Source organism: Macrosteles quadrilineatus, unplaced genomic scaffold (genome assembly GCF_028750875.1).
Source record: "Macrosteles quadrilineatus isolate MER2022 unplaced genomic scaffold, UCM_ALF_1.0 Scaffold_2__2_contigs__length_208266976, whole genome shotgun sequence".
Lineage (NCBI taxonomy): Eukaryota > Metazoa > Arthropoda > Insecta > Hemiptera > Cicadellidae > Macrosteles > Macrosteles quadrilineatus.
The window spans coordinates 106,396,416-106,422,926 of NW_026542595.1; the positions used below are offsets into that span (position 1 = coordinate 106,396,416).

The 26,511-nt window shown below is 35.3% G+C and overlaps 3 protein-coding genes across 4 annotated transcripts in view; 2 read left to right on the top strand and 1 right to left on the bottom strand.

The window, feature by feature from the left end:
• The window catches only part of LOC128986300 (leucine-rich repeat-containing protein 15-like), a 32,836-nt gene extending 17,265 nt beyond the window's left edge, over nucleotides 1-15,571 (top strand). Inside the window, exons 3-7 of one of the 2 annotated variants that reach the window (XM_054406595.1) lie at nucleotides 2,712-2,905; nucleotides 3,866-4,026; nucleotides 4,774-4,888; nucleotides 5,902-6,059; nucleotides 7,455-9,138. In XM_054406595.1, the coding sequence (XP_054262570.1) occupies nucleotides 2,712-2,905; nucleotides 3,866-4,026; nucleotides 4,774-4,888; nucleotides 5,902-6,059; nucleotides 7,455-7,812 (986 nt within the window). In that variant the 3' untranslated portion in view covers nucleotides 7,813-9,138. Of the gene's footprint in view, nucleotides 1-2,711; nucleotides 2,906-3,865; nucleotides 4,027-4,773; nucleotides 4,889-5,901; nucleotides 6,060-7,454; nucleotides 9,139-15,027 lie in introns of those variants that run through there. The other variant, XM_054406594.1, reaches the window with a different exon arrangement.
• Nucleotides 15,572-17,676: 2,105 nt separating this feature from the next.
• Nucleotides 17,677-19,441, top strand: LOC128986571 (cytosol aminopeptidase-like). Its single transcript, XM_054407005.1, has one exon. The coding sequence runs from the start codon at nucleotides 17,791-17,793 to the stop codon at nucleotides 19,363-19,365; it is 1,575 nt and encodes a 524-aa protein (XP_054262980.1). The 5' UTR covers nucleotides 17,677-17,790; the 3' UTR covers nucleotides 19,366-19,441.
• A 4,734-nt stretch (nucleotides 19,442-24,175) lies between these two features.
• LOC128984731 (rho family-interacting cell polarization regulator 1-like) lies at nucleotides 24,176-26,117 on the bottom strand. Its single transcript, XM_054404072.1, has 2 exons — nucleotides 26,054-26,117; nucleotides 24,176-24,834 (listed from the first exon to the last, which is right to left on the bottom strand). Exons 1-2 carry the CDS (start codon nucleotides 26,115-26,117, stop codon nucleotides 24,176-24,178), a joined length of 723 nt encoding a protein of 240 aa, XP_054260047.1.
• Between the last annotated feature and the right edge of the window lie 394 nt (nucleotides 26,118-26,511).

Sequence of the window (26,511 nt, forward strand, 5' to 3'; positions counted from 1 at the left end):
AGGTAATTCCATTACATAAAAAAAACGAGGTTACTGAAATATCTAACTATAGACCTGTTTCATTGCTCCCTGCTGTATCAAAAGTATATGAGAAAGCAATGTACATTAGATTGGTAGATTATCTTGAAGCAAATAAGTTATTTGATAATGCTCAACATGGTTTCAGAAATGGAAGATCAGTAATAACAGCAGCTACTGACTTCATTGAGTCCATCGTAGAATCAATTGAAAACGGTGAAAATGTTCTAGGGATATACATGGATCTCTCTAAAGCATTTGATAGTGTTTGTCATTCAATTTTGCTACAGAAACTGGAAAGTCTTGGAATAATGGGAGTCCCCTTAAAATGGTTTCAATCTTATTTGGATGGTCGGATGCAATTTGTTGAAATAAAATCAAACAAAAACAATTATTTAACTACATTTAACTCTCATAAACGTAGAATTAAGTGGGGGGTGCCACAGGGTTCAATTTTGGGACCAATTTTGTTTTTATGTTATATAAAAGAATTGCCTAAAAGTATTGTTAATCCTCAAAAGAGTAAGATTTGTTTATATGCAGATGACTCAAATTTAACAGTGGCGGGGAAAAGTAAAGATGAGTTGGAAATTTCGGCCTTTGTAGAATTGTATAATATACAACAATTTCTAAAAAATAATAATTTGAATCTTAATACAACAAAAACAAACTTTATGTCCTTTTCGACTAAACAAAGTAAGCAGAAACTTGAACCCAATTTGATCATTGATTCAGAATCAATAGAACAACTTTCTGAAGCCAAACTTTTAGGTCTCTATGTAGATGAACATCTAAGTTGGAATAAACACGTTGAAAAATTGTTAAAAAAGCTTAATTCTGGAGTGTACGCATTGAAAAGAATGTCTTATTTGTGCAATTTAGATGCACTCAAAAAAATATATTTTGCCCATATTCATTCTCACATAAACTATGGCATTGGACTATATGGGGCAACTACGATTAAAAATTTAAATAAAATTCTAATCATGCAAGAAAAGGCCATTAGAACTATGTTACACCTTAAAAAAGATGAATCAGTTAAATCTCACTTTAAAAATCTAAATATTTTAACAGTTTTTGCAGCGTATACTTTTGAGATAGCATGTATAGCTAAAAGAGACAGCCTAAAATATGAGCCAGTTGTGCCACATAGCTACAATACAAGACATAAAAAGGATATTGTAACTTCAACCTATAAGCTGGAATTCTCAAAAAAAAAACCGACTTTTGCTGGATCACAAATTCTAAGGAAATTGCCAGCCTCTATAAGGGAGGAATCAAATTATAAATTATTTAAATCTAAATTAAAAAAACATTTAATAGGAAAGGCGCCTTATACAATGGAGGAACTCATTGAATAAATATTCATACTTAAAATGTATTTATATCTAAGCTAGTTTAGTACTTTATACTTGACACTATTTTTGTACCCATGTACATGTAAGGAAAATAAAGATGTTTTGATTTGATTTGATTTGATTGCCGCGATCGCGAGAGACGATTATCGGTGTTGCCGAAACCACGTGAGATGCCTACGGGTGTTGCCGCGATCGCGGGAAACAATTATCGGTGTTGCTAAAACCGCAAGATATGCTCACGGGTATTGCCGCGATCGCGGGAGATGATTATCGGTATTGCCGAAACCGCAAGATATGCTCACAAGTATTGCCGCGATCGCGAGAGATGATTATCAGTGTCGCCGAAAGTGCGAGATATGCCTACGGGAGTTGCCGCGATCGCGGGAAACGATTATCGGTGTTGCTAAAACCACAAGATATGCTCACCACGGGTATTGCCGCGGTCGCGAGAGACGATTATCGTTGTCGCCGAAACCACGAGATATGCCCACGGGTGTTGCCGCGATCACGGGAGACGATTATCGGTGTCGCCGAACCCGCGAGATTTCCTCACGGCTATTGCCGCGATCGCGGTAGACGATTATCGGTGTTGCCGAAACCGCAAGATATGCCTACGGGTATTGCCGCAATCGCGAGAGACGGTTATCGGTGTCGCCCAAACCGCAAAATATGCATACGGGTGTTGCCGTGATCGTTGACGGTGTGACGTTTTGTCGCTGGTGTTGAAGATACTGCAAGATATGCTCACTGATATTCCCACAATCGCGGGAGATGATAACTGGTGTCGCCTTACCTACCAGTTATATTGTTTTATTATGTTGTATAAAATATTATTCTTTGGAAATGTTTTGTTACAAATAATAATAATAATCATTATTATTAATAATAATAATAGCCTAATAATAATCATTTTCATTTATTAGCGGGTTGCGATTAGTTAAACGGGTTCCGATAGTAGCTCCTTAAAATTCAGGAATTTGTCTTGAATTCTCCTGGAAAACTCCTTGAATTTTTCAAACCAGGTTTAGTAGACACCATGCATATGTTTTAGGTAAATAAACAAGCTGGCTGTTTGTAAGATTTCAATGGTAAGAGTTTAGTACAACTATCCACCACTGTGACGTAGTATTGCGCTGCCCGTGCTGCAGCATGGCCTGTTTTTCTAGTGGGGCCTTGGTTTATGCCATTTGTAATTGTAATTACTTGGTTGCACTTCAGACGCTACATTCAATCCTTTTGATGATCTTCAGTAAATTTCTAAACTAATTTCCAACATTCATCTAGCTCTTTTTCTTCCAAAATTTTGAGATCCTGAAGACAAGATGTGTGTTGTAGGTGCGGAGGTGTACTCAGCTCTAGCAGAACGTAATGCAGAAGGCCGTCCAGTCAAGACTTTGATTCTCAGCAACAGCCGTGTTCATCCGATGGACGCTGGCACCTTTGCCGTGGCTGAGGGCACCATCAACACTCTTATCATGGCCAACTCCTCAGTCAACCTGGACGCTCTCAGAGGACTCACCAACCTCAAGGTACTTATGCTCTCGTCTTTACTGTTGAAAAATACAATCGAGTTAGAGTTATCACAGCTGACATTGTACAGAAGAGTGTCAGTTACTCGAAGGTCTTTAGAAATGTTGGTTAACCATAACACTGGCCACTAGTGTTGCTGCGAAAGCAGCATTACAGCTTATAGTGACAGCTTATGGTGTCACTGAGACCATAAGATATACTCACATGTGTAGTTGCCATTGCGTGAGACGTTTTTGTTTGGTGATGTCAAGATCACAATATGTCTTGCGGGTATTACTGTGATCGTGGCAGACGTTCATTACTGTGGCCGAGACCGTAAGATATGCATAGATGTTGCTGCAATGGTAGGAGACAATCAAGGCCCACAAAAATTCACGTAAAAACATATTTTAATGTGGTAAATTATAGTTAAAATAATATATATAACTTTTACTGCAAATATCCGACAATCCAAAAAATCAGTTATCCGAACTCCCCAATTCCCAATTGTTCCCTTAACCACCCACAATAACCCAACCAACTTCTGAACAAATTATATCTCAGAATAAGAGTAATTCAGAAATCACAATAATATACTCCAGTTAAAGGAACTAAACTGCCAAAGTGGCTCAAGACAAATTTAACTGAGCGTCTTATGAATAATCCTCTGTATTCTTAAACCAAATTTTTGACTCTAAAGCAGCTGATGTTTAGTGTTAGTCAATAAACTGGAGAGAAAAATTTGTTGATTTTTTTGTCCTTGGACATTAGACTCAAGTAGGCCTATGTTTTTCACATTACATCAGGGGTAGCTGTAAAATCCATTGGTTATATGGCGGAATTTGAACACGCGACCTCAGGGACCAAAGTTTCCCACTTTACCACTAGACCAGGTCGCTCCCACATTCGTTGATTATATTGTACCCATGTTTAACGACAGTCAATTCTATCCTCTAATGCTATTGTAATGTTTTTCTCAGGTGTTGAACTTGTCCAACAACAACCTCACCACTTTCCCCTGGTATGGTCTGATGGCCGACACTCTGGAGGTTCTTGACCTCAGCGACAACTTGTTTGTGGAAATCAGACCAGAACTGTCCACCCTGAAGGCCCTGAGGGAACTTTACCTTTCCAACAATAAGTGAGTAGCACAATGTAACAACTGGTCAATAAATATTTGGAGGTAGCAGTTCTTGACGGGATTTTGTGCTGTTGGCCATCTTGTAATGTTCTGGGGATGGTTTGGGGCGTTTGGGCCTTTTTTGGGGTTTGGTTGTAGTCCAGCAAAGAAAGCCCCATGCGGATGGACAAAATCTAGATTAAAAGAACCTCTTAAAAAAACCATGTTAATTTAACTGAAAAGCCAAGTGCTCAAAAGGATAATCACGATTTCTGATTCCTAAAGATTGTTTCAATGTAACATTAATTCTACAAAGACATTTTCTTCCAACAAGGCATTTATATCTTCTTTACCACAGTCCCTTTTTCTTCTACATCTATCCTCTTAATCACCTCTCTCTTGCATCCCTCTTAATCTTTCTTCTTTCCTTCACCTCTCCCTCCATTTCTCTTCACCTTTCTTTTCCCACCATCTTCCATTCAGTGGCGTATCCAAGAGGGGGGGGGGGGTTTATAGGTTTGACACCCCCCTTGACAATAAAACGGTACAAAATTTTTTTTCCTAACAAATTCCATACCCCCTAGTGTAACCCCCTGAAGGCCATCCTAGTTACACCTATGCTTCCGTTCACCTATAAGGTCTTACATTGACCAAAACAAATTCTAGTGAGTCTATAATAAACTGTTTGTATGTTCTAATAAATTCAGTAGACTAAAAAGTATGTTGTGAATGTTACATGTTTATATTTAATTTCTTTGTGACTTACAGGATCATGTCTGTTGAAGAAGCGCCTCTGAACTTGTTGCCAAACCTTGAGGTTCTGGACTTATCCCACAACGTCCTTGTCAATGGAAACTTTGCAAGCCTTAAAAAGCTCAGTCAGGTTAGTTTAGTAGTTTTGTCTAGTTGATACAATTATTTTTTACACCTTCAAACTCCACAGATTATTCAGTGATCAAACTATGAGTATTTTAATAATATTTTCCCTCAAATGAAAATCCAAGTAGGCCTCCCATATTCAACTTGACTCCCATGTTGAACTACAGATAACTAATAGCTGTCAGTTGTTTTTTTTTTTTTTTTTAGCTGTTTCCGATAGCTAGTGATATTGGAAAATTTGGGTTTTTATTCTATGAAATTTGGCTCTAGCCCAGAATCGCTTTCACATTACCGTACTTCAGGCTAAACCTAGAAGTTGTGGCTTAGAACTAAGATAATATCCATTGGTAAAATGGCGAGATTTGGACCCACTCTTTAAGACTGGATGAGCTTGCATCCAAGTTGGGCTATGTTACTCTTTCGTCCAATATGTATATGGGTTGTTGTTGTGCATAGAGCTGTTTGTTATATTCATAGTCTACCAGAATTTCCATCACCGTTCGGACCTGTACTTTATAGTGGATTAACAATTTTGGATTTTGTTAACCCTTAATAATATCCATCAGGGATTAAAACTTATCCATTTCTCGGTGTCGTCAAACAGGTAACATACTTATAACACGAACGAACATAGTATGATACACAAAACACGACATAACAAGAGCTAGGCCTAGAATTCAACACTCAACGGGCATTGGGAACGTTTCGCAGCGGTCGGTAACAGTCCACTTTAATCCCTGATGGATATGACTATGGGTTAACAAAAGCCGAAACCTGGGTCATCCACTAAAAGGACAGTCGGAGCTGAGACGGAAAATCTGGTATGTATATTTTATTGTTTGTCTAAATTTATTATGAAATGAAGATAAAGAGTGTTTGTCTTTGTGTGTTTATGCGAAGTGTACGCAAAAACACCTAAACTTGGCAACAATTTTATACAATGTTCTTTAAAGACTGCCAACATCCAGGCCTTGAACCTTGTAGGACACTATTTCTAACACATGATTACCTTAACAGCTGAATCTTGACTGGAACTTCATGAGGTTGATGAACACCAACGCTCAACTTCCCTCACAGCCTCTGACCCTCAAGTTGGCCTCCAACCCTTGGAGATGCGATTGTGGTCTGCTCAACGTCCGAGACAACAACGAGATCCTCGACATGGACCAAGTCATGTAAGTTTATGTAGTACTGTCTACTCTTGGTAGTTCAAACATTCGATGAATCAAAACATTCGACAAATCAGTCCGTAGAGAATCTCTTGATATTTCAAAGTTTTACCACGCATTTTGATACCCGGTATTTCAAAGTCCAGGTAGGCCGATTTGGAACATGCGGTACCTAGAAGTTTCAACGGCTGAACTCTCCATAATTCAAAGGGACGCAGGTGAATTTATAGATTGTGTCAGAATAGGAAACTAAACATCCTGTTAGGCACAGAAGCTTTGAGATTCAAAATATCTGGTTTTTACAAAACAATTAGACACTCATGTCCAGAGCCGAATATAGGGAAGGCAGTATTGTAGCTCACCTAACCTAACCTTATCAATTTACTCACCCCCCTCGAAGTATATTATATATTCGTCACTGCTCATGCCAATCATTGAAAGCTCGTAGAATTCTGAAAAAATCTGAATAAAGAGTCTCCTTGCATTATTTGGGTTTTATGCTCAAAGCAATGTTTTAGTAAGCTTGTCAATTATTCCTAATCTAATTACTTGTCAAGAGTTACTAGTACCTGTATTTGTGATGAATTTACAAAGTTAGGCCTATTTAGAATTGGATTTCCAAGTTCACACTTTTGTGTTGTCTTTGCTGTAGCATGTGCATTATTAACATTGGTTGAAGGTGGTAAAACTGCATTTGTATTGTAAGTGTACGCACCAAAAAAGCATGATCCAACTAACACAATGTGTGTAACAAGCATGATACTGTAGTTTGTTTTGCACTGATGATTGATTTTGATTATTAGTTTCAATTTGTTGATTCTTACAGTTGAATGTAGGCCTACCACATTTATAAAATTGCGTTGTCTGTGAACTAACCTAACTTAACCTGGTCATTATCACTAAATACTACAGCTTTAAAAATAAATAGTTCAATGGTCCATGCTTTCCAAATGATCAATGCATTCCAATTGATAATGCGTTCGGAGGAGATGATGACGGATGATGTCACGATTGCGGGAGAACCTACTTCCACTTAGTAAATAAATTTTAAAATTTTGTATTCAATTTTTCTTTATTTTTGTCTAATCTCAACAATTTTGTAATACAAGGTAGATCTGTTCCAATTTAATTCGTATTAGCAGGACTCTCTTATTTACTCTCTCTGACTTATTTTTTGGGTCAGATTTTTGAGTGCCAAATGTATCTTAAACTAATTAGTGAGTGATTTTTTTATTGTGTTAAAAACCTTTATAGATATTGATTTCACTTAATATTTTTAGGACATGATTCTGTTGTAGCCCTTTATTGCGAACACTTGATAATTGTAGAAACAATGCTATGTGTTGCCATACAAGCTTTATCCAAATCCTTGTCCAATTGTGATCGTCCTATGTTTTACAGGTGTCTCAAGCAAAGTTACGATTATAGCCAATCCCCTGATAAATGGCTTGTCTCTAACCTAACCAAGGACTCCATCGGTCACCGAGGTTGTGACGATGTTCCCGAACTTTACAACTATATATCTAACAAATGTTTGACGCAGAATCAAATCGCCCAAGATTTACTTTTGATGACGGCGATGTTTTTGTTTTTGATTGTCTGCATGTATACTTTCAACAAAATCTGTTTCCCCAAGACTGTTAGCAAGGGAAAGGTTTGGATACGGGCCCAAGAGATTCCAAAATGGAGCTTTGACAAGCTAGGGAAGCAACATGAGGTGCCTTATATTCAAGTTGAGAAGAGCCCTGTTAAAACTTAAGCTGTGGAATACGATTTTAAAACGTGTTGGGGGTATTAACACAAAATTTAGTGCCTTTTAATGTCAAATTATTTGAGTTTAGGTTGCTAACATAATAATTTTGAAAAAAAAACTATATTTAAATTTTTTTGTCAAACTATTTTTGTTCTCACTTTATTAAACTATAAACACCTTTATCGAGTTTTTATTGGTGGAGTAGTCGGTGATTCGTTACGTTATTGTGTTGTGTTTTGAAAGACTAAACACATGCACAAAGTATTTTACTGTAAAAGTTATTTTATAAAATATTCATTTGACTATGATAAAGAATCTCATGCACAGTTAAAGTTTAATATAAATACTTATAGAAGAGGTGAAATAAACAAATTAAAAATAACAAGGTCGATGGAAAAGTATATTTTAGATTTGCCGAATAGTGGTATAAAAAATTGTTTACAATAAAATTAGATAAAATTTTAACTTTGATTGGAGAAAAACTAATTTAAAATATTTTACACTAAATTTTTAGATACACTGAAATTAGTTTTAAATTTGCATCAAAAATATTTTCTTACATAGGCTAATTTAAAAAATTACTAACTACCTAACAATATAATGTATGTGTGGGTATGTGTAGTTTACAATTAACACCTTAAATGCCATGATCTGGTAGCTATAGTTTAAAATGTAAAAAAAAATCTTTGTACTACAGTTACCTAACAATCAACTGTTTTCCCCCTGAGTTAGACTCATATTATCTGGTTTCTGAACTCTTTAACTCACTGTAAGAAATTTTACCAACTGCATTACAGAATTCCAACCTAAAAACACAAAATAGTCATCATTTTACTATCTGGCAATGCTGTGTGCTCTTAACACGCTGTTGGCAACACTGTAAATAGATCAGCTGTTGCACTTTTTACAAGATTTGAATGCAATAACAAAGTATAATTTAATGATGTAGGAATTTAATCTTTTGATCTTTTAATAACTTTATAGTATTGGGAAAGAAGGCTTTCTTTAGTGGAAAATTGTCCATTTTGGCACACAAAAGTACTGAACATAACAGTTTTAACATATTTTTTGACAGCATTTTTACAAATAAAGTCCATTTCTGTTTACAGATGTTTTTTACATATTTTTTTTGTTTTTAGGTAACTGTAGGAAAGATATTAGTGTGTAATTAAGTAGTTTAGAAAATAACTGATAACCATTAAATTTCACTCGGTTTCACCTTAGGTTTAGTTATGGGCATGCAATTGATGTTTGTATTTTAGTTATAAGTGCACAGTATTATGAAAAAGACATTTTGTATAGTTTGGGAAATAAAAGTGTTGTTTTACTAACCTTTGTTTTTTATCCATCCCATTGTGAATGAGTATGAATGTGCCATTCTGTATTCATTAATTCATGCACTGACACACAGATAAAGCTAGTGTTGTGATAGGTTAGTTTCAATTTAAATTTTCTTAAAAAAATTTACAAACAATAGAGGTTTAATTCTTTGAAAAGGAATGTATTCTAGGAGATCCATAACGACAAACAGACAAAACTACAGAAAAAAAACATTTTTACATTAACACTAATGAACTGTGTTCATAAAAAGGCAATGAAAAATACTTAAAAACCTATTAAATTTAATATTTTAAAAATAAGCTTGTAATTATTTATTCTCTTTTTATTAATTTCACAGCTGATTTAATTGAAACTGATCAGCTGATTTTGTTGGAATGTTCACTGGCTGATTGAGTTAAAATGTTGTATGGCCCTTTGTATTTATATCCCTTGCCTATCCTGAAATATTCGTATCCTAAGCATGATAGTCCAGTAAATCTGTCAGAAAAAATGGGGTTGCTGTGCAAAAGGTCGGGTAGTTCTGATTTCTGGATATGTTGTTAGTATTGGGCCCATGACATAAAATCCAAGTTATCCACCTCGAGATACTGCCGCTCGCCACGGGGCGCGCCACTTGTTATCGAAATATAAAAAATATGGCAATTCCTATTGTTTTTCACTCAATCTCGCGAACCGTTGATTTTACCGAAAATTTTAGATTATTACGTTAAAGAAGAATAAATTTGTGACAGTTTAAGCCCAACAGCAAGTATGTAGCGTAAATAATGGTCAAAATACAGACCATCAAAATAAATAAATTTTCCAAAGTAGTATAAACATTGTGGTTTTTATCAATATTCCCACAATATAGTTGTTTGAAGCAAACACCGAAATGATTTAAAGAGTATGCCAGTTTATTTGCTATTAATAGAAAATAAATAAAAGTATGAATACAAATACCCCCACATCAGCAAACCTGCAGCCTAAGTGAATTTCCATTTGCTTGATTTGATTTCCACAAACCTATTTAAATAACATTAGGTTTAACTGATACCTAGGTTTGCTGCTACAGGGAGGGTAATATAGTATATAAAATAATAATAGTATGATAAGAAACAAATAAATTTACCCAATTTTATAAAAATGTGTCTATAAATAAGGAAAAACAATAATTTAAAATCTTTGCTATTGGAATAACTTAAGGTTTTTTAATTTACATTTTTTAATTTTCTCCGTAACCAATAACTGTAAAAAACATTTTAATGTACTAAATTATTTGTTTTTTAGCTCTAAAAAATTCTTTAATGATACAATTGTAAAATTGTATGTTTTGAGGGTAAAAAATATGAAAAACCCGTTCTTAACAAAAAACCCTATAAAGCAACCGTTCCCATGGCCTGATCATTCTTCGTGAACTCGTTTTAATAAATGTAGGTTTACATGCCGAAAAACAGACCTTCAAAATATACCTTCAACGGCAAAACTACTCTTCCCAAAGCTGTCAAATGTTTACACATAAACATTTAAGCTAAGCTTTGGGTACAATACTTGCACATGAGAACAAAATAAAACAGTTTAACATAGTTAACAGTTCATTGAGGCTGAAATATCAGGCAAATAACAATCACTCAACAGATCTTCCATGCAGCGGGTAATTTTTCCACGCCAAGTGCGCCCATCTATACAGGACATGCTGAATATGATTTGAAATACAGGATTGATATAGAAGAACACAAAAAAATCGGAAATTTCACTACAAGACGTACAGACAAGTTCTGGTGTGAAATTTTGTCTGATTAGGCCATGGAACAGGCCCTCACAAAGACAATGAAAAGCTCTGAAGGATTGAATCGAGGACGAGGAAAACAGACAAAATGTTGTAGCTTGATGGGCGCTTGGGATGATCCGTCCTCATCAAATCTGTAGGAAATTGAGAAATATTATAAAAAATGACGTCAGTTGAGCATTAACAGTGAGCAACATGTTCATGTTGACGTGCGCCATTCTCGCATTGCTCGAGACAACGAAATTGATGAAAGATTAAATAGTGGTTTCATCAACACACACCATTCAATATAAATTATATACTGATTATTAGCAAATTTCTCTAATAGGGAATACGCTATTACAGTAGGTCTCATGGTAAGACCTAGACCTGGGACCGATTTACTTTTTCATTTTGGTATTCCTAGAGGCCAAAAATACATAGTTTTAAGTTTAGTTTTAGTTTTTAGTACAAAAAATATGTAGTTTTAAACATACCTCACGATACTATTGTTCAAATGGATGAGTAATTATCATTTCGTGCTGTGTAGCGTGTACTTCAAAGTTTTAGTTTCGTACGTTGGCAATAAGTTGCATACACCTATTTGACCTTGAAGATAGTTTTGGTAATAAATTATAATACAAACAATAAAATATTAATGATAAAAATGAGTAAAAATAGCTTGCATGTCTGCAGGGCTACAATGGTTCGCATATTGAGGTGTGATAGTGTTAAAATAACTATTTTATTACCTTTCATTTAATGTATCAGCATAGCCTTCTCTATGGTATCAGTCGTTGAACAGTAGTTTGTATCTAGTACAATAAATAAATAAATTTTCAAACTAGGTGGGTTTTTTGGAGACCCTGTATCCAAAAAAGCTAAAGATTTTACTATACTGTATCCAAAAAGTTATTATCGTCCGTTAGCACGATGACTCCCAAATATCATCCGATTTAGTGGAATTTGGTACAATCATTACTTTTATTTGTGAATCAAGAGATGGACTATTTATCATTTACTTTGTGAATCATGTAAACGTATATTTATTTATTAAAACGAGTTCACGAAGTATGATCGGCATGATAAGGCCATAGGAACAGTCGCCTTATAGGTATTTCGCCAGTAAGATTTTTTTTAATTTTTAACCCTCAAAACATACAATTTTACAATTGTATCATTAAGGAATTTTGTAGAGCTTAAAAACAAATAATTTAGTACTTTAAAATGTTTTTTACAGTTATTGGTTACGGAGAAAATTAAAAAATGTAAATTAAAAAACCTGAAGTTATTCCAATAGCGAAGATTTTTTATTATTGTTTTTTTCCTTATTTATAGACACATTTTTATAAAATTGGGTAAATTTATTTGTTTCTTGTAATACTATTATTATTTTATATAATATAATACCCTCTCTGTAGCAGCTAACCTAGGTACCAGTTAAACCAAATGTTATTTAAATAGGTTTGTGAAAAAAATCGAATTCAGCAAATGGAAATTCGCTTAGGCTGCAGGTTTGCTGAGGTGGGGGTTTTTTTATTCATACTTTCATTTATTTTCTATTAATAGCAAATAAACTGGCATTCTCTCTAAATCAATACGGTGTTTGCTTCAAACAACTATATTGTGAAAATATTAAAAAAACCACAATTTTTATACGACTTTGGAAAATTTATTTATTTTGATGGTCTGTATTTTGACCATTATTTACGCTACATACTTGCTGTTGGGCTTAAACTCTCACAAATTTATTCTTCTTTAATTTAATAATCTAAAATTTTCGGTAAAATCAACGGTTCGCGAGATTGAGTGAAAAACAATAGGAATTGCCATATTGTTTATATTTCGATAGCAAGTGGCGCGCCCCGCGGCGAGCGGCAGTATCTCGAGGTGGATAACTTGGATTTTATGTTATGGGCCCAATACTAACAACATATCCAAAAATCAGAACTACCCGACCTTTTGCATACCAAAATGTCTTATTTTACTGGACTATGAGTTGTGTTGTTCTTGCTTGCTGTCTGCTAGTTTTTATGTCTGCACAAACTAACTGAAATAACATCTGATTGTCTTTAATGTTGGTATCATTTGGTTTTTGTAGAATTCCAAGTAGGTATTGGCTTTAACAAAATATTTAAATTTAAAAACATTTTTCTTGAAAGAGTGAAAATTAATGATGTGATAAAACAATAATGATTGTTTTTTATATATTAAAAAGTTGCTCATTGAGACTTTTTTAAAGGATTAGACCATTATCATCAAAAAATACCTTAAGGATAAAGCAAATAATATAAGTGATGTCATAATTTTTTTCTTCTTTATTGAGGCAAGTTGCTCAAGACCTTCAGTTAAATTTCCCTCTAAATCTCCTTTCCAAGAAGACATCAGGCAATGTTGGTTTTCAAACACTGAACAAAGCTGGCTACTTAAGTCCAGAGAGCGGTAACACACAGATAAGCTGAGTCCAAGCTTATACTGATCCATATTGTAAACAAGAGACATACGCGGAGGTTTAGAATGGGGAGGAGTGGATTTTGGGATTCGAGGGAGGTCAGGGAAAGTTGAACTACATGATTGTACGGGATCCAGCTAATCAAACATTGTGTCTAAGTTTAACCATTTGATTTTCCAGAAAATTCAATTTTTGAATTGGAAAAATGTTTAGCATCGATAATTTCTATATTTTTAATACAACATGAACTTTTAAAATTTTATCAAACAGACAAAATAATTAGTATCAATTAGTACATTTTGTCCAACAATAAAAAAATAGTTGGAATTTGTAAGTGAATCATTTTTATTTTGGTTAACTTGACGTTTTATGGGTAAATAACTTCTTGATCAGCTTGTACGTGTTATTAAATTTATCGTTACGTAAATAAAATATGTCTAAATACACTTTAAAATTATTTTAAGTGTTATTAGACGTATCTTTTATTTACTTTCCGTTTTATGGGTAACAGTTATGGATGGTGCTATCTTTACTTCAAGGTACTGAATTGAATACAAATGAATAGCAATTTTACTCACAAAGTATCAAGAATTCATCTTGTTTTGAATAAACATTAAACAACATTCCAGAATGATTGGTCAATGAAGCCAAAGGGTTAAAACGTAAAATTTTGTTAAAAAACAAAAAAAAAACATGGTAAAAATCATTTAAAGTATTAGCACATTGAACTAACCTTTTTTTATATAACTGTTGGTTTTTGCACAAAAAGTTCTTTTATTAAACTTCTTTTGTAAGTTAAAAGTTACATTTGCAAGGAGTCATTACTAAAGACATAACCCTATACATCCAAATATTTATACTAGTCTTAATATTTTTATTTTACATCATGAGAGGTAAGTAAATTACTGGTTTTGTAGTGACCTAAAAATAAATGTGAGATTTGTTTTGTTTTTGAACCAACAACACTGAAATTTCTATAATTTTTTTATGGAATGAAAATTAAATGACATAATGTAAAATTAAATATTCCTATTTAAAAATTTTTGTTTTATTAAACAGTTTTACGAATATGACATGAATTGACTTAAGCCAGAGAATGTCTAAAGATCATGCTCTTACAGACATTATAAATCACTGCAGTATAACATGTTTTGGGTTTAAAACACTAACAAATTCAAAGTTTTACGAGTTTTTTTTGAAAATCTTTGAAAAACGGGTACACATTAATAACACCTAACCAATAACAACTGTAACCTAGAACTTAATAGCGCCAATAAATTTATGTGTAAAATATTTTTATGTGATCAGATATTACCTACATATCACACTTATAACTCATTTCATGCCACTCATTTTGGCATGTAAATATCTTCCGCCATCACGTCAAGTCACCAGTTTCCGCAAATTCTTTTCCATCACACGTTTTAGTTTATACACATTCCAGAGTCAACCGTTACCCTCAATACGCATGACCACATGTCTTCAAGAATAGACTTGAGTTTAACATCTCAGAATTAAAAATTTTATCCTTTAAATACCCGAACCAGAAAATCTTACTAAACTACATTGCAGAACGTAACTACTTCTTTTAACATACACAACAAATCACATTCCTGATCGTAAATACTATTTTAACACAAAACATTTACTCGTCAAGTTAATCACAGAATAATCTTTCCCTTAGGTGCGCCAACCACGTGAGTTACAGCTTGTGTGAAGAATGCCCGAGGGAGTTCCTGCCCAACATGCAATCCCCAGATGCCAAAGCCCTCGCCGAACTGACCAAAGACTCGATCCAACACCTTGACTGTTTCGACCTCGGAGAATTTTACGAAGGCATTTCCCGACTGAGGGAGCAAGAGCCGGAGAAATTAGCTCAAGACATGTGTCTCTTGGTATTTTCAGTTATCGTATTCATTATCGCTATGTCTCTTCTCATCACCAAATGCTGCTGCAAGAAGACACCCAGTAGGAAGTTCTGGTTGAGGGTGCACCAGATTCCGCACCTAGAGAAAATGGGGAAGCCCCAAGAAGTTCCGTACATCAAAATAGACGAGCCTAGAGTCAAAGCTTGAATATTTTTAGCACCTTGTCAATCGTCAATTATCGCACAAACGGTGCCTTAGGTATTTTTATACAGATATTTTTTCTGACATTAGATTATTGAATCTGAAATTTTTGTATGCACTTTGGCAAGGATATTTGAAATAAATATATTTTATCTATAACGTGTTTTCTTTGTCAAGGCTAGCAATTTTAATTTTGAATGGGTTTAATTTTATACAATATCATGCTGCATGTAAATTACTTGTTTGTCTGATAATCAACCGCCTAATATGTTAGCAGTGGGTCAAAACCATTTACGACTCTTTTTAATACTACTTTTTAATAGGAGAATACTTTTTAAATGGGTCATCTTTTTTTAAGTCAAGTTCCATACAAAACCTAAAAGTTCCAGATCTTTAAGTTTAGGCTGTGTAGTCCTCAAACAGTGATTCAATGGATTTTCCAATTAAAAGTTGCTTAATGCTTAGCTTTAAAAAACATAGTTTTTCAAGATTATTTATGATTTTCTTTTAAGTGTAAGAGATAGAAACTATTTTCCTGGTGAAACAAGAAAATTATTTTTTTGTTTTTAAAATGGTTTAATATTGATAGAAACATTAGTTTTTTAATATCTGATTTCTAATTAGTTTCTGATAAACAGTTATCAACCACAAGTCATCTGCAGATCCTTTGACATCCTGCTACATATCCAGTGTAAACATATCCCTAAGGATCTTCTGCCTTATAACTGTCAAAACCCTCGTCACAACCAAACTTGGCATTTGACAGCTCACTTTGCTATGACAACATTCAGGTCAACATAGAATGTGTTGAATAACTCTGTTTATTTTTGAAAATAAGCAAGATGGCAATAATGGTGTGTAAAAAAATACTTTTTCAAGTTACCAAATCTTTGTGCCCATATATAGTAAAATAGATAAAGAAACACAAGCTTTCTCATCCCATTGTTAAATTGGAAGCTTGTTTTTTTATGTTTAGTTCATAGTGACACTGGACGCTATTCTCAACATTTTTTTTATTTTGTTGGTGGTAATTTTAATTGGTTTAATGAGATTTAAAATCACAAAAAACAAATTGTAAACAAAACACGATCCTAGCGGCATCGGACAGAACCGCGAATATTAGAAAAGACCCGGTATGGATCATAAACATAAACAAATGACGTTTTTGGCCCGAAAGTAAACATTATTTAAATGGAACTGTCTAAACCATATGTTAATGCTAGTATACATAGTATAGGATTCGGGCCAAAAACGTCATTTTCTTATGTTTATGATCCATACCAGTATTTTTCTAATATTTGTGGACAGAACTAACAATGAAATTGTCTTTAGTTGATATGTGAGGAAAAATCTACTAATGGTGTATGTTTAATCATGGACAAAAAGAACTAAATATAGACCGTCAGCTGTGCTTGCATTATGCTGCGGTTACCATAGGTTCTGGCGCACACCACTGGAAGTGCCGTACATGGCACTCACAGCAGTGCGCGCCAGAACCTATGGTAACCACAGCATGGCTGACAGTCTATATTTAATTCTTTTTGTCTATGGTTTAATATATGGTATTAATGTATAGATTTGATGGTCATTGTACTTGTGATCTTACTAATAATTCCAGCAGTATTAATATTTACAATAAGTTACTAGTGTCCACAGTATAATTCCTCTCAGTATTAATTCTCATATCACAATAATGCTAACAGTACACAGTATTAATGTGTAAAGTATTAATATCCACAAAGATAAAGCCCACAGTCAATTGCAATTTAAGTCAATTGATGGGCAGATTGTACACAGTTCTTTTAAAGTCAATTATATAAACTATGTTAGATGGTCAGGAGTAATTTTCCTAGTTCTTCCAATTATAATTCTGCCTATGCAAGTCCGATTTGAGATCAATGATGCAGTCAAAACAGTGTTAGACCTTCAGTTCAGAATTTTATTTAGCACTTAGTGGTGTCCCCATCCTAAATAATTAATAATTTAGCATACTTTTAGGGCTTTTCTTTGTATGCATAATAATTCTCAATTATAAAACCATTCAGTGATCAGATACATTTTTTATTTAGTTGTTGTCAATTTCTTTATTTCATAATGCAAATTTTCTGTTTTAGTGGTATTGTATACTATATTCCACCAAAAAACTAATTTAGATGTCTTTACAAAATAAGGTTTTGCTCTTTTCCCTGTTTAAAATAAAATAACCAGATGTTAAAAAGAAAATACAAAAACTAAAATTTAACATAGGGACTGTGATTATTGAGTAAGATTTTGTTTTTGTCTGGGTCTCCTAGCAACCCTTAACACCAATTGATATATTCAAATAAACACCTAAATTTAAATACAAATTAATTTCAAAGTTTTAAAAATTTTAAATTATGAGAGCTGTTAATGTAGTAAGAAGCATTTTAAGACGTGTTGAGATTTCATCTTTCTCAACAAGACACCAAACTAGAAACAAAGGTTTGGTAGTTGGTGCCTATGAAAATCCAGATGGGGAGGAATGTACGGAGCTTAGTCCTTTGGGACAGAAGATTGATGACCAATCTGGAGGTAAGATCAGAAATGCCTTGAATGGATTGCCTGCAGGTATTGGTAAACTGGGAAGAGTTGTAACTCTGACAGATCTTACCTCAGAGTTCCCTCAGATAGCTGTGGCTGGTCTTGGGCCTAAAGATGCAGACTTCAACCAAGTGGAGTACCTAGATGAGGGTAAGGAGTTTGTGAGGATCGCTACAGGTCTAGGAGCACGGGAACTCCAGAAGATGGGAGTGACTGACATTGGTGTTGAAGGATTCAACAAAGCAGACGCTGCAGCTGAAGGAGCTACTCTAGGAGTTTGGTACTACACAAATAAAGAAGTTGAGACAAAAGTCTCACTACAAGAAGGCGGTGACGGAGAAGATTGGGAGAGAGGTGTAACCAAAGCAGACGCTCAAAACCTCGTCCGTTGTCTGTGTGAAACTCCACCCAACTACCTGACTCCTAGAATATTTACAATCAGAGCTAGAGATCTGCTATGTCCTTACGGAGTTCAGGTACATGCTCGAGACATTCGTTGGATGAAGATTCATCATTTCACCTCATTGCTCCAACTAGGTGCTTCATCAGTCGAGCCTCCAATGTTCCTTGAGTTGAACTACTGCAGTGATCCCATACCAACTACCAAGCCTTACATGTTCTTCGCCAACGGTACAACATTCAACAGTGGTGGTCTGTGTGTGCGAAAGTGTCGTGACATGATGCGAGCTGACATTGCAGCTGCAGCTGTCATCTTGGGAGTCTTCAAGGCCGTAGCTAGTATGAGGCTGCCTATCAACATGAGAGCTTTCATCCCGCTGTATGAGAACATGCTGAGTGGTACTGCTATGAAGTCCGGGGACGCTCTACGTGTCAAGGACTCTATTCTGAGAACAGAGAACACACAGAACCACTCCCAGATCTTGATGGCCGAGGCGATGACTTGGGCTATTCCTTACTACCCACCGGAGCTTGTATTTGCTCTTGGAACTCTGTCAAGAAACATCCAAGACACTGTCGGCTTCACATCTTCAGTCTGGGCCAGGAATGATTACGTCTGGGACCACGTCAACTACGCTGGAGCAGTCACAGGTGATCGCATGTGGCGGTACCCACTCTTCCTCGACTACGCCAATAAAATCAGAGAAAGAACTGATGTTGACGTGAACAACCTCGGCATAGGAAGAAGAGGAGAACCGAACTTGATTGCAGCGTTCTTAAACTACTTTGTGGAACCCTCAATCGACTTCACGTACATCGATGTGACGGGAGCGAGTGATATAGCCAATGGATACGTTCCCTACCTGGCTGCTGACCTGTATACAGGGTCTCCTACTAGGGGCATCATACAGCTGCTCTGCCACCTAAACTACTGCAAGGAGCAAGTGAGAGCTGCTGCCAAGAAGGAGTACAAGAGTGAGGTGGAAAATTAATAGCTTCTCATTATTTCTAAATTATTTCAGTTGCCTGTCTTTTCCAAAGTAATTTATAAATTCAAGCCTTTTGAAATTTTGTTTGTATGATCTTTTTTTTATTTTGTTTATGGTTAAAAATTACCTTATTAAAATGTGTTGTCTTGGGTTAGTACTTTTACTATGAATGCTAATAGGCTACTTGACTTCATGAAAAAAATTAGGCCTAGCCTTTAAATTGTAAAAATCAAGAACTCATTTTTAAATTACCTTTTTGTAACTATTGGGTTTGTATTAGTTCAATTTATTTTAAATTTTAAGGTAAAAATGGACATTACCTATGGCTACCTAAGTGTTTTTTTTTTAAATTACATTAAATTTTGGTAGGGGCCTATGTAAAAAAACTCCTCTTTCCAAATGACCCTATATTTATAATTACCTAATTAGCCTGTGACCTACCCAAGTGGTGTATCTGTTTTTTGCGTGTCTTTTTAGACTTAAATGCACAGCACAGCAAACATAATAATTAACACAAAATCAATTATACTAAAACATAACATGAATTTTAATTGTCAGCCCAAAGCATCCAACGATCTTGAACGCTTTGGACCGAAAATTATAGCCATGTTTAGCTACACCAGTTAAGTTAGGTTAGACAGGGTAATTAGGACAGGGTAATGGGCCTTATCTCCCAAAAGGTAGTGTGGTTTAAAAAACTAAGCGATAGGAAATGGCAAGTCAGTGGCTTAATCGGTCCATTGATTTAATCTTAAAATTTAAGTTAATTACTATCCTCAGCAAACATGAGCTCGGTCTTGATATCTTGGTCTGGTCTGATGTCATGTTGAGCTTTTTGTAAAATAAAATGGCTGTAGTAGGATTACAGGGTTCCCACAAACCTGGAAATTCAGGGAAACAGGTATAGGGTCAGGGAGAGTTAAAAAAATATATGAAGTCAGGGAAATTTGCTAAAAACTGTTATAGACCATGTACATTTTTTTTTATGATTAGTTATGTTGAATTGAGATAGTTGCTGAAAGATTACTTAAGTTCTGAAAAATCGATGGTGTATGTAATTTTTATTACAAATTTTTTGGGTTTTATTTAGAGTTCCAAGTATTTTAATTTGATTTCTTATTTGGTTCAGTGCTCGATTTATGGGGTAATGCGGCAGAACGGAGTTTCAGTACCTCCCTTTCAGAAAGATAAAAATATTGGCATAAATTGGTACATACATAGGTACAAATTACATCAAATAGGTTACAGTTCCAGCATATATATATTTTTTTATTGAACACTGTTTGGTATTGTATTAATAAAAAAAACCCCCGCTGCAGCAAACCTGTAGACTAAGTGCATTTTCTATTTGTCTGATTTGAATTTCCTTACAAATTTGCAATTTATTCCCTATTGAAATAACTTGAGGTTTATTAAGTACTTATGTTTGCTACTACAGAGGGAACTTAATAGGGTTTATTTTTATTTAATGTTAATGTAGCTAATAATGAAATAGATAAATTTCCCTAGTTTGTTCAAAATAATATACCCATAAACAAGCAAACTACAATAGTTTACTTTCTCTCCATAAGAATAACATAGAAATCATAAATTTAAGGTTCTGTCGGAATTTCTCCGCAACCATTCAATGCTTTAATTTTTTTTATTCTTTTAACCTCTACAAAATAGTTAAGAAATAAATTATTGTGAAATTATATATTTAGGTGTTAAATGGAAAAAATAAATTTTTACCATAGTAAACTGCCACAGTTGATCATGCCGGTTGGCAAACTCAATAGTTAGTACCTGATTTAATCAGAATTTGGATTATTTTTGCTCAAGTTATTGTGCTAATGTACACATGAACTTGAACGCATGATTTTTGGTCATTGGAGACAAATGTAAAGTAAATCCTGCCTCTGAGGTCCGGCCGCACCATTCATACGTGCTTAAGGCTCTGTCAAATTTGCCAACATTCTCTGGGAAATTCGCTAAATATAACCACAAGAATAGGTTTGAACCCCTGTTTTGCACAAAGATTTGAGGTGCTTGGACTTCTTTCATTTAAAATCGTTTAATGCTCTCAATTACAATACAGTAAATGTAACTGGGATTAAAACAATACATTTAAGTACAGAAAACATCTATTGAATCTTTTACTGTTCATCTTACACTAACGTTTTTGCAGACATCATAATAAAACATAAGTTGTGATGTTTCTTTTGTTGGTAACGGCCAATGTTACGACATAAGATCGCTTGGGTCGTTACATTTGATGTTTTCAATAAACCGTTTGTGGCAACTGAAGTAATAAAGTATATGTATCACAAACAGTGTTATTATTAGGATTCTTGTGATGTTTTTTTTAGCAAATTGTTCCTGTGAGTTGAGCATTTTTGAATGAGTAGGTAGATAATTGCACAACTAAAGGTTCAAACAATGTGATACTTTTTATGAGTCCTAAAATTTTTGATAGAAACAACAACAAAATGATAGGATACTACTACAGTCCACTCTTGGTAATTCAAACACTTGATAATTCAAAACTTTCGATAATTCAAAATGAAGGCTCAGTCCCTAGAGAATCTCTCAATATTTCAAATTTTTACCATGCATTTTGATACACTCGGTATTTCAAAGTCCAAATAGAGGGCAGGTCAATTTGTAACACGCAGTATTTCAAAGTTTCGTCGGAAAAACACTCTATAATTCGAAGTAACTCAGTAATTCGAAGTTTCGTCGGTTGGCACTCTATAATTCGAAGTCATGCTGTAATTCGAAGTTTCGTCAAAAAAACACTCTCTAAATCAAAGCCACGCAGTAATTCGACGTTTAGTCTGCAAAACACTCTATAATTCAAAGTGATCTCTTCCTGTTATAACAGGAAACTATACAGTACAGTACATCCTGTTCCCATGGTAGGCTAGTGACGTTTTGATGTTTGTTTAGTTAGAGCAGTACTGAGTTAGTTCGCTGACTTGTTTTTCTAAGTTGGCAATCCGATCTCTAGATTGCGCGACATCTCCTTGAGCACAAACGTAGTTGTCGACAGCTGATAGTTCAGCTATTGGCGAAATATATAGCGCTAAATAACAGATTTCTTTGCAACTATGTACATTAACTGAAAAATAAGCCGTTGATTGTTTAAAAGTGTACTAAAATACGGTATGATGTTTTATTGTAACGTGCTGTACCTTTGTATGTATTAAACAAACGAACTCTCTGTAATTCCAATGGTTTATTTTTCTCCCGATAAATCAAACTCTTGATAATTCAAAACTCTTGATAATTCAAATTTATATGCTTGGCCCACCAATTTCGAATTGTCAAGAGTCTACTGTACCTCCTCAATCATTCAAACTTTGGAGTGGCAGATATATTTTGCACAAGTTTAGGTAGTTTTTGTATCCATATCCATGTATGGAATAATTTTTTATAGGTACTGCATTTACAAAATTTAGGCTGTTTAAGGGAAAGTTCCCCCACTACTTTTTTTACTTAATATATGACGCTGATATATATACCTCAGCTTTCAAACTGCTATTTTTAAGGTAGGTTCAAGTGGAGGGGATAGATTTCTTCCCCTAAAATTCCCTAAATTTTGTGAACAGAGTATAGTCATCGACTTGTTCTAATGCAGATAACGTTTCCAGAAAGAGTCGCACTTTCATTAATCTGAAGGATCCATTCCAACTCATCAGAGGCAATAATTGGAATTAGTGAAGAGTGTTAAGTGCAATGCACTAAAAGACAGCACTTTCACTTTATCTACCAATCAGCTAGATCAAACACGCAACAACAAGTCAGTGTCTGCTAACACTTAGTGTGATTGCGTTATAAATCTATTACTGTTAAATTTTTACACCAGATTATTTACCGTAGCTAAAACAAAAGACGAGTAATCATAATTTGATGAAAAAACTCTTTTTAAAAGTCACCAATAAAATGTATAAAGTTACATTACACATGTGTGACATGGGGTGTGTCCATAATCATAACAGTGAAAAGCGACCTAAGTACTAATACTTTAAAACCATAAAACATGATAAAAACCCATAAAAAACATAAAAGAGTAAACGACAAATGTGTTGGTTTTAGATTTAAAAATTAAACAGTTAACGTAAGTGATTAAACAGTAAGTAAAAGTCTTTATTCTTTTTTCCTTTTTCAAAAATTGTCTTCCTCAAAGAGTCTTCCTTCAGAAATGGTATCATACTCTTAAGAATATATTTATTCTCTTTTTTTCATTTTGTTCATAGTATTCAACGACTGTGGTCTAGAAGTTTCAGAGCCTCTAGCTCCATATTTTTCGTTAAAACTTTAATCTTTTCCACGGTTCAAATTCACTTAATTTTTGTTGTGCTGATTACGCAAGGACTCTCTTTTTTATATTAATCCTTTTAAATTTCAAGTTTCTATCACTAGATTCATTCAGAAGCTTGCATTTCAACAAATCACATGTCCCACATGTGTCTTTTCGAGGCTTTTGAAATTTTTTTAAGTTGGGGAAATGTTTTTTTACTGTATCTTTATAATAACGAGGCTTGACCTCAGAGCCTGGATGGTTTTCTTTAGATGCTAAATACATTCTGTTGTAATGTAAGTCTTCACTTAGGTAATCTCTGTCATTTTTTGCTCTTGTGTAGTGTCTCTTTTTGCTTTATAATAATATTTGCATGATCAACAATAGCCTTTTCATAATCTGGAGAATATTTTTGGGTTTTCTTTTTATTTCCTCTTTTTTCAACATAAACTAAATCTTCTTTTAACGTTTCAACTGTTTTTTTAGTAATCCCAAAAAGTACATCCATAAAAGTGCTTTTGCACACTTGAACTACTTCACCTTTTCCTTCGGGTGAAGTAAAAAATACTGTAGCTGTTGTATGTATGACTCAAGAGGTGTCTGAAGAGGCATCGACGATATCTGAAGAGTCATCGGCAATGTCTCAAAAGGCATCGTCGATGTCTCAACATGCATTATCGATGTCTCAACAGGCATCAGTGATGTCTGAAGAAGCATTTTCGATGTCTCAAAAGGCATCCGCCATGTCTCAACAGGTAACGGCGATGTCTCTACAGACATCGACGATGTCTCTACAGGCATCGGCGATGTCTCTACAGGCATCGGCGATGTCTCTACAGGCATCGGCGATGTCTCTACAGGCATCGGCGATGTCTCTACAGGCATCGGCGATGTCTCTACAGGCATCGGCGATGTATGAAGAAGCATTGTCAATGTCTCCAAAGGCATCGGCCATGTCTCAACAGGTATCGGCGATGTCTTTACAGGGGCATCGGCGTTGTCTTTACAGGCATCGACGATGTCTTTACAGGCATCGGCGATGTCTTTACAGGCATCGGCGATGTCTTTACAGGCATCGGCGATGTCTTTACAGGCATCGGCGATGTCTTTACAGGCATCGGCGATGTCTTTACAGGCATCGGCGATGTCTTTACAGGCATCGGCGATGTCTTTACAGGCATCGGCGATGTCTTTACAGGCATCCCGTTCAATGAAATTTTGAAACAACTTAATGTTGCAGTTTCGTCAACCTCAACACTTAGAATATTACTTCTGAATATACTTAGCGTGCTCCACCCGACCTCGTGTTTGCACGACCTGCAGAGACGGGTTCAACTTTGCCCGCTTTGCCGCAGCCGTTCAACACCTACTGAATATCCCGGCAAAATATTCGCTAAAACCCCGTCACCCTCAATCTATATTATAAACACACTTTTAAACGATGTATTTATACGTATTGAATCTTTAACAAATCCCGTGCGAGCCCTAGCATACGCTATCACACAGTCTTCAACAGGTTCTAACACCCAATAAAGGATTCTAGCCAAACTAGTAAAGTGAGGGTTTATCGCTAAATAATAAAAAATAATAGTACACTTTATTAAGATAAAGCCGGTGAATTACCTGTATACTCCAGGGATCTTCACTCACCCACTCTTGGCACTACGTAAATTTGCTTTAGCGGCAAAATCACTACTAAACTACTGAACACTAAGTAACGTCCTAACGCTGGAAATCGCAGAATTAGAATGTCTTCGCATCCCTAGCCCACAAGGGATCTCCACTACTTCCCCCTCCCTAATCCTCTAGGGATGGGGAATCAGCTGATTCAATTACCAGCTGATCGGTGACGTCACGAGTTCAAACTTGACGCTGTCACAACACAACGCCAAGACAGTCGACTAGTTAGTAGTACAGGTTATGTTGTTAATGTTGTTATTCACCTGCGCCGACTGTGAAATTATACGGCAGAACTTTAATATCGTCGCTGGTTTAAACAAAAAGTATAATTTCCACCCATGACGTGTAGCTTAGTATGCGACAAGGTGTATGCATGTTATGTACGCGATATTGTATTTGTGATCGCGGTTCACCACCCTAGCCTAAACAACAACTTTGACCGTACTTCCCAAAGGTGTATATTAGGCATGGGGTTACACGGAAACGGTTTATCACTCGTTTTGTACACAACGATGCTATACTGTGACTTGTGAATCTCAACAATAGTGTCTTTAGTGATTTTGCCAAAAGTGAGGTTATCCCTACTTCAACTCTAGGATAGGCCTAAAACAGCCTATTTACCTTACCATGATAGGTTTACCACTATCACCAACCAGGTAAGGAATAGGCCTACTGATAATTAAATAATAAATATAAAAACTTAACCCCTCTATAATTTTGACCCATTACACGGCGATGTCTTTACAGGCATGGGCGATGTCTTTACAGGCATCGGCGATGTCTTTACAGGCATCGGCGATGTCTAAATAGGTATCAGTGAAGTCTGAAAATGCATCAATGATGTCTGAAAAAGGCTATGCCTCAAGAGGCATTGTCGATGTTTCAAAAGGCATCGTCGATGTCTCCACAGGAATCATTGATGTCTTGTGAGGCATCGGTGATGTCCCAAAAGTCATCGGCGATGTCTCAACAGGCTTCAGCAGTGTCTCAACAGGCATCATCGACATCTCATGAGACATCGGCAACGTCTCAACAGGCATCATCGACGTCTCATGAGGCATCAGCAACGTCTTAATAGGCATTGGCGATGTCTCAACAGGCATTGGCGATGTCTCAACAGGCATTGGCTATGTCTCAACAGGAATTGGCAATGTTTTAAGAGGCATTGGTGATGTTTCAAGAAGCAT

What these genes read in the sequence shown, in the direction of transcription:
- LOC128984731 (XM_054404072.1), bottom strand. Translation starts at nt 26,117, where the DNA reads ATGCCTGTAAAGACATCGCCGATGCCTGTAAAGACATCGCCCATGCCT. An exon ending in GCCTGTAAAGACATCGCCGT is followed by an intron (nt 24,835 to 26,053) that starts GTAATGGGTCAA and finishes ATGCCTGTAAAG; the next exon opens with ACATCGCCGATGCCTGTAAA.
- LOC128986571 (XM_054407005.1), top strand. Translation starts at nt 17,791, where the DNA reads ATGAGAGCTGTTAATGTAGTAAGAAGCATTTTAAGACGTGTTGAGATT.